Genomic DNA, 8,518 nt, shown 5'->3' on the forward strand with positions numbered 1-8,518 from the left:
GTAATATTCCTCTTCCCCCCCCCCCCCCCCCCCCAAAAAAAAAAAAAAAAAACCTCCACAGCAGGAAGTCCATGTAAGATGCTACATTTGAAATTGAAAGCTGTCACTTTAGATCCATGGTTGCAAACTCAAATGCCAAAGGGCCTGAGGAAAGGCAGGCCCACTGCTGTCCCATCTGATTTTCTTCCCCAGGAGAAACAGGAAACCTGGACTTGTACATGAAATGGCCCCAACTTTTTTAAAATATATTTTATTGATTTTTTTTTTCCAGAGAGGAAGGGAGAGGGATAGAGAGCTAGAAACATCGATGAGAGAGAAACATCGATCAGCTGCCTCCTGCACACCTACTGGGGATGTGCCCACAACCAAGGTACATGCCCTTGACCGGAATCGAACCTGGGACCCTTCAGTCCGCAGGCCGACGCTCTATCCACTGAGCCAAACCCAAACCGGTCAGGGCCCCAATTTTTTAATGTGCGCAACAAATTCAACTGTTTGTTTGTATAGCCCAAACATGTCTTTGGTTTTCTAGTTAGCATTTCAACACAAACATAGGCAATAATACCCAACACAAGTGGCCATTCACATGTTGTAAAATATGCTTTCTATACCATCAAGCTGTAATTTTTACAGGAAACTGAGAGGCTGTGAAAACAGTCCCTTTCCCCCCAGCTGAAAAATGCTGCTCTACCCTGACTTACCTTGTGAGGTTGGGGTGAGGGTGGCAGTGCCCGCCGGGGACCTCAAGTGAGGAGGGATGAGAATGGCGTTGAGAGATGGTTGGATGGAGAGTTCTAGAGACAGGAATGGACATGCCTGGTCAGAGGGCAGGACATCTGCAGACCCAATTGGAGTTAGAAAAGGGCACTGAATGGGGGACCCAGCTCTTGGCAAGGCCAGTGTTTGCAGACACATGTAGCCATCGAGTACTTAATAGGAAAAACTGTAAAGAGCCTAGCACAGATCATGGGGCACGGGTGAATCAGGTTTGGGTTTCCTTGAACCATGGGGGCCTCTCCCATGCCCCAGACCTTCCTTGTCACCCACCCTCAACTCCCCACTCCTGTCTTCAACACCAAGCTCTTCTCCACAATCACTGGCTGCCCCTCCAGTTCCCCAGACCCCAGGCTGTGCCCTCACCACCAGGACTGAAATTGAAGAGGGGGGGAAGCGAGCGGTTGTTAGGGAGCTGGATTCCGTGACATCGAAGTTCATCAAAGAAGCTGTGGGCACAGGCTTCCAGTGGGGAGAGCCTCGAGGACGGTGTGTACTCCAGCAGGCTAGAGCAGAGCGCTATGGCCTCGGGTGGCGTTCGAGATTTGAACACCTGGAGAGAAGGAGAGAGACAGAAGTCACAAGGGTGAGGCCCTGGATACTTGCATGCTCCTGCACCTCACCACCACAATGCCTGCAGCAAATATGACTGCCCACCTCTCACAAACCTACTTCCCAAATGAGGAAACTGAGACACCGCCACTGAGGGAAGCTCAGTTTGTATCAGGTGAGCAGCCCACCATGACTGCATGGGCTCTGCTGTAAGTCTGTTTCCCCACTAGAAAAGTAGGGCTCTTGAATCTACTGTGGGTCCTCAACTTTCAGATTACTGGAAATTCCATCAACTGAAATCTAATGAAAGTCACTGACCCTCTCCAATGCCAGATCCCCAGACCACTTGGCCTCCTATGGGGACCTCAGCCATGCTATCTGAGCCCCTAGCCCTGCCCTACCTTTGTCCAAGGGTGAGCTTTAATCTGGGGGAACTTGAACTCCGTGTAGTTGGGGTTCATCTCTCGGATCTGCTCCCGGGTTGGTGTTCCCAGCACCTGTAGGAAAAGGAGGGGTCTGAGCCAAGACCCCTATCACTTAGCCCCACCTCTGCCCACCTGGCTCTGCCCTCACCTTGATGATCTCCACCAGCTGGTCTACCCCACTGTCCCCAGGGAAGATGGGCTGGCCCAGGAGGAGCTCAGCCAGTACGCAGCCAGCTGACCACACATCTGAAGGGGGAATGGGAGAGGGTCAGGGTTACCATGCCCACCCCTCACAAACACTTCCATCCCTTATGATCAGAGAGGAAGCACCTTGCTCGAGATCATACATTTAGGAACCCTGGAGTCTTAACTTTGACCTCCAGGTCTGCCTGACTGTACAGGTCTGCCTGACTGTACTGTACTCTTCCCCTTCCTGGTCTGTACCTTGAGCCCTATGACAAATTCACACCTAAGGACCAGGCAGTTCCCTCACACCGGCTGATGAATGTTCTCTTCCAAACCCTTCATGCCCTCTCCTCATGCCTGGAAGGTGGCAATGTCATCCCCACCAATTGGGAGGAATACAGAGGCCTGTGAGCAGGTCACACCCTCATGGCCCACCTCAGATTCCCCCAAGGTCACCATCAGCCCCTCCCCCTGGATGAGAAGAGACAGCTAACTGGGAGGTTCCAGTGTCAGTATGGACTCTGGAGTTGGGTCAGCTTTCAAAGCCCAGCCCTGCCCAGTCCTAGCAGTGTGACTGCGGGCAGGTGGCCTCACCGCTCTAAGCCTGAGACTGCTCATCTGTAAAGGAGCGTAAGACAACATCGCCCTCCTAAATTTGTGAGGACGGCATAAAAGAATAAACATTAAGCTTTTATCGCCAAACCTGGCACACACACACAAAACTCAAAAACTGCCATGACTGCCATCCCCACCCCCAGCCTCCCATAAGTCTGACCAATAGATGAGGTATAATCAGTGGCTCCAAAGATCAGCTCGGGGGCACGATAGTAGCGAGAACAGATGTAGGAGACATTGGGCTCCCCCCGGACCAGCTGCTTTGCACTGTGGGAAGAGGTGAGCAAGAGTAAACACAGGCGAAGGTTGGGGTCCTTCCTCACCCTTTCAGCCACTCAACACACCCCAGGTCAGGCCTACCTGCCAAAATCACAGAGCTTGAGGACAGCCGTGTCAGGGTCCACCAGCAGATTCTGGGGTTTGATGTCACGGTGACACACGCCCTGGGAGTGGATGTAGGCCAAGCTCCGGAAGAGCTGGTACATGTATACCTGGGACAGGCAGGGAACAGAATTCCAGCCCAGCTCTCCCCAGAGCATGCCACTCACTGCTCCACCCTCTTGGCCAGAAGAGCCATTCCAGGCCCTGGCTCCAACTTGAAAATCCTTCGGCGGCCCCTTGGTTCTCAAATTTTAGTGTGCACCAGAATCACTTGGAGGCCTTGTTAAAAATAGGGGCTTCTGGGCCCCACTCCCAGAGTTTCAGATTCAGTAAGTTCAGGATGGGGCTTCTGCAGCAGCTCCCAGTGATGGTTCTGGTCCACACTGAGAACTCCTGTTTCAATCCCATACCTCAGCAGAAGCCCGATGAATAAGAGACATCAGGAAGACCTTGTTTTAGAGGCTGGGAGCCAGGCACTCAGCTCCTCCAAATCCACTGGCTGGAGGAAGGGCTCAGCTTTTTATCCACCAGTCCAGTGGCGGCAAACTCATTAGTCAACAGAGCCAAATATCAACAGTACTTCTTCAAAATAGACTCGCCCCGGCCAAAAACCGACTTCTGCGCATGGGCCACGAAGTTTCAATCGCACTGTACGTGCGCGCCCGCACGTGGTATTTTGTGGAAGAGCCATGCTCAAGGGGCCAAAGAGCCGCATGTGGCTCGCGAGCCGCCGTTTGCCGACCACGGCACCAGTCAAACCACCCACAAGCAGCCCCTGTCCAGTTGGGTGTTCTTGCCATTCTCCCATTGACTGACTAGCACCTAAGTGCCAAGAGAGCAGTGACCTTTGTGTTTTCATCACTGCCTCACAGGGCCTGGCAAATAATAACTGCTTAGGCCTGCTTCCTGGGCCTTCTCCTCTGTTCGTGCTGCCCTTTCTCACCCTGCGCCTGGTCTCCTCCCACAAGCCTTCTTTGATCCTTCTCGCCCCAAGCAGGCGAGGCTGGGGGCCTTCTGTGTTTCCAGAATTACCTGTGCCCCTTCTAGGAAGGCAGTTGCTAGTAGTTTTATAATTCTCACGTGTCTACCCTGCTAAACTGAGAGGCTTCAAAGGCAAGGCCTGTGTCTTAGTCAACTGGGCCTCTGAAATTGCTCATTGCAGGGCCTGACACACAGGCAGCCCAGGACAGAGTCACCGCACTGGAGAACTCCCTGCCCCGGGAGTGAGGTCCCATAGCACCAACCACTAGCAGAGCCCCTAAGAAAGAGCTTGCAAGGGCTCACCAGGAGCAACTGGGCCCTCGAGCGACCTCAAGTAAACTTGGACCCAGCCACCTCCTCCCAATGCAGCATTGCCCCAGCCTTTGTTCTCCACATCATCACTAGGCTCACTCATTCATTCATTCAAACTCCTACAAAGGGATAGGAACTCTCAGGACTCAGCACCAGGCATTGGGGAATGAACTAGAGACAATGGATGAAGGTGCCTGCTCTCTTGGCTCTGTGGACACTAACCTTCCTCCAACCCTGCGTCCTTTCCACTCCTCTCCCAGACTTCAGTGCGTCCCCCTCTGTATTTTCTGTCACCATCACCTGATTCTGAGCTACTGCCTCCAATACCACTGTTGTCACTGGGCTCCCAGTATAGACCCAAGCAGGTACCTTGCAGCCTCCCCAGCCCCAGTCAGCCTGCCTCCCTGATTCAGTCAGGCCTCAGGATGGGCTACCCTGTATTTAGCGAGCTCCATCTCTGGGGGTATGGAAACAAGGGCAGGGAACACGAGACCTCCAAGGACCAACATAAACTTGGAGAACGAGGGAACCCACAGAAGGTAGGAGGATTCAGAGCCACTAGCTTCCTGGGCCTGGGCCCCAGAAGCCTGCCTGCCTGCCCACCTTGACATAGATGATAGGGATGGTCAACTTGGCCTTGGTGAAATGACGGGCCACCCGGTACACTGTCTCGGGCACGTACTCCAGCACCAGATTTAGGTAAAGCTCGTCTTTCTGCAGAGAGCAAAGGAGAGGTGTGAGGCATTGTGAAGAAAGCTTGCAAGGAAGGGGGGATGGAAGGTTTAGGGAAAATGGGGAAGGACTAGCAGTCATGAGAAAGGCAGGCAGGAAAATAGGTGGAGTGAAAGTGAAGGACTCCCCCTACCCCTGAGGTCTCACCTTCTCCCCACTGGAGTAGAAAAAGTATCTCAGCCTCACGATATTGCAGTGGTCCAGCTTCCGCATAATCTGCAGCTCTCGGTTCTTAGAGGCAAAGGGAGAGAGCCTCAGAAAACCACCAGCTGTCTTTCCTCCCCTCCCTAGCACCCTTCACCACAGCCCTACTCCCCCATTCCCACCAACAGAGCTAGGCGGTTACTACTCCCTATGTCCCAGGTCCCCCTGGGGCAGCCCCTAACTCCTTATCCAACTCCTTATCTGCAATCCATCCCCCTCACACAACAAGCTGGAGGTCTCTGGGCTAAACCCAGATCACAGATGTGCTTTCTTCAGCCCACTTTTTTTAAATGTTCAACGTATTGCTTTTTTAAATGTTTGATTTAAAATCAAAATCCAGTTTTGCAGCTTCTCTTGAAAAATCAGATGCTATGGCCCCATGAGGTCCACCTCCCTGCATGGCACAAGCAACAACAGACAAGTAGTGGCCATCCAGTCCACCCTAGTCCCCACTCCTCCCTATTGTTTCCCTGGCTGTATCTTGGTCCTTGAGCCCTGGCTTGGATCCTGTGTCCCAGACTCCAGGCTCCCAATTCTCATCTTCCCAAAAAGGACCCAGCCTCAGCCTCTTCCCAGAAGGCCTGGTCTCAGCATTCTTCCCTATTCTCTGTTTCCCTCTGGGGCCTCAAAACTCCCCACCCTCAGATCCTTCTCACTTCTGGGAGGCAACACTAATCAAATTCTGACCAATACCCTGGAGCTCCTCCTGCCACTGAGACTACTCACTGCTAGGACCCAGGGCCTGACCTGTTTCCCTCCCAGTGTAGGCTATTTCCAGATTAGCCTAGCCTCCAAAATGCCATCCTTCCAAACCAATGATCCCTCAACTTCCACTCCTCCAGCTCCTTCTCATTCCCTGGGTATCCACTAGCTCACAGGGCAGCACTAGATGAATGGACACCCCTTCTTCAAGAAGGCAGAGCCCCACACCAAGGCGTGTGGTTCGGTGAGCACTGGGCAGGCTGAATTCTACCCTGCACTCGCCAAGTACCTAGGGCAGAGTGAGACAAGACCTTTGCTTCCTTTCTGCTCTGAGCAGAAGCTTAACTTAGTGATTAAGTTAAGATGGAGAGCTTAAGAATCAGAATCTAGTCTTGACCTCTGGCAATTCTCTTATCTGAGTCTGTTTCCAGTTTCTGCTTACTTAAAATGGGAATAACAATACTTACACCTCCACACAATCTTTATTAAACAAGAACTTGCCTGCCAAAAGCATTTACAAAGAGCAAAAGCCCAATAAACTGTCAGCTCTGGGCTTTCCTGGAAACTATATTCCCATCTTCCACACCACTCACTCCCTGCTTTCCCCCTTCTCCTCTGGCCCATGCTCACATCCCCTGTGGGACCCAAGGCCAATGCTCTTGCTGGAGCTCTCACCAATCATGCCCAGTTAAGCCTCCTTGTCCCCATTCCCACCAAGTACCTTGAACCTCTTGTCCTGGAGAACCTTCTTGATGGCTACCAGTTCCCTGGTCTCTGCCAGCCGTGCCTGGTACACAACCCCAAATGAGCCATTGCCAATCACTTTGATGTCTGTGTAAGCCACCTCCTGGGAGCGCTCCGGGCCTTGGCCTAGAGTGGCTACCACTGTGGTCACCTTCCCGCTGTCACCTGGGGAACAAAGGAGACACAATATCCACTGACCTTTCCCCTCTGGCCACCTCCCTATCCTGGAGCTGTGGAGGGGAGGATAGTCTCCACAGGAAGCTCTCTGGGGCCTCTTTGTCCCTTTTTCCTTGTCCCTCCTCCCATAATGGAAGACACATCTAAAACTCTTGCTGACCCCTAAGTTCCACTTCTAGTTAAGCAGCAAACCATTGGGTCTTCTTGGTCTCAAGAGACACTGACACTTCCAGATACTGAATGCATCCAAGCTCACTGCCCTCTGGTCCCTCCCGACTGGGGAAAGCCTGGCCTAAACTCGTCCACTGAAGAGAGCAGTAACCCTGAGGTACTTCTACTTTAGGAAAGCACTAACCTCCCTCGCAGCTCAGGGGAGGGTGACCTCTATGTCCTCCCTGGTGGAGCTGGAAACTTCACCACTGGTTTTTGGTGACAGAAATAAATGACTCCTCCTGGCGTGAGTACTAGTGCCCCCACTCACTTTTGGGGGACAATTTGCCCTTACCCAAATGCTTTGAGGTTAGAGAAGGCACTGACCTGACCTCATCTGTGTGATCCAGAGTCCCAGACCCCTTCCTGTATGTGGGTGGTCCTTAATACATCAGCACTAAATTGAGACTAGTGAACCTGATCTGTACGATCAGAGGGCTAGCCCAGCCTCAGTGCTTCATAGGAAAACAAATTCCCAGTTCCAGTCTCTGAATGGCAGCAAACTGTGGTGGCATTCTTTGGGGATAGTGATCCCTTTTTCTTCAGGGAACTGATGGAAGGTTCCCCTAAGAAAAGGGGTCACTGATAAGTCAAATCCATTTTGAGGGACCAGTTGACGCCTTCTTTTGGAAGAGGTGATCCTACATAGCTATTTTTCCAGAGCCGCTAACACACCTCATAATAAAAGGGGTATAACCCAAATCCCTATCTATGGGAACTATAACCCTCCCCCTCCCCCTTCCATTTATGTGAAAGGAGACCCACCAAGCCATGTTTTTTGAAAAACAATAACTATGACTAGGTCTGAAGAGCATGCTGACTCCCAATCTGGCCTTATTTCTAAGAGGTAGCAACTATTAATTTTCACCATTGGGAGTAAAGTTCTACATATTATGGACAGGTTATGATACCAGGCCTGGGGCTTTAAAGGGGAAGACGACCTGGGTACCAGGTTTGGAAAGCTGCAGCCCTGTTCTTTGGAAACACAGCTACTTGCTTCTAAGTAATATGCACTCCAAATTCCCATCTTCTAAAGGGAAGCAAATTCAGAGCCCCCTCCTCCTATTTACCCTCTTTGGGAACAATAACCCTTGAGCCCCATTTGTAAGCGACGATGACCCCTGATCCTGTTCTCTAATGGATGGCAACGTCAGAGCCCTGTTTTTAAGCCTCAAGAACCCAAGACCTCGGTACTGGAAGAACAGAAACCTGTGACCCCAGTTTCTTCGAGGGTTACTCACTCTAAGCCTAAACTCCAAGTGATGGTAACCCCCTCAACCCTTCTCTTGGAGGAGGAGAGCTCAGATCCCAGTTTTAGGTGGCAGTGACCTCGCGCTCTTATCTGGGCAGATGGAAGAACCTGATCGATGACTGAGGGGCTTCAGGGACCCTGATCTCCACCCACCACGGACGCCGCTAGTACTCACGGCCCAGCTTCACTCCGGGCGGCGGGAAGCTGGTGCCCGCACTGGGGACGCCGCTGCCTCCTCCGCCGCTGCTGCTGGGGCCACCCCCGGAACTCG

At 52.2% G+C, this 8,518-nt stretch overlaps 1 protein-coding gene across 1 annotated transcript in view; it reads right to left on the reverse strand.

The window, feature by feature from the left end:
- Window positions 1-8,518, reverse strand: part of GSK3A (glycogen synthase kinase 3 alpha) — a 10,056-nt gene that overhangs the window by 819 nt on the left and 719 nt on the right. Inside the window, exons 2-11 of the mRNA XM_005883913.1 lie at window positions 8,423-8,514; window positions 6,586-6,773; window positions 5,106-5,189; window positions 4,830-4,940; window positions 2,913-3,043; window positions 2,713-2,819; window positions 1,900-1,997; window positions 1,728-1,823; window positions 1,141-1,327; window positions 702-794 (exon numbers count right to left, since the gene is read on the reverse strand). Coding sequence (XP_005883975.1) covers window positions 702-794; window positions 1,141-1,327; window positions 1,728-1,823; window positions 1,900-1,997; window positions 2,713-2,819; window positions 2,913-3,043; window positions 4,830-4,940; window positions 5,106-5,189; window positions 6,586-6,773; window positions 8,423-8,514 — 1,187 coding nt within the window. The remainder of the gene's footprint in view (window positions 1-701; window positions 795-1,140; window positions 1,328-1,727; window positions 1,824-1,899; window positions 1,998-2,712; window positions 2,820-2,912; window positions 3,044-4,829; window positions 4,941-5,105; window positions 5,190-6,585; window positions 6,774-8,422; window positions 8,515-8,518) is intronic.

This window comes from Myotis brandtii, unplaced genomic scaffold (assembly GCF_000412655.1).
Source record: "Myotis brandtii unplaced genomic scaffold, ASM41265v1 scaffold803, whole genome shotgun sequence".
Lineage (NCBI taxonomy): Eukaryota > Metazoa > Chordata > Mammalia > Chiroptera > Vespertilionidae > Myotis > Myotis brandtii.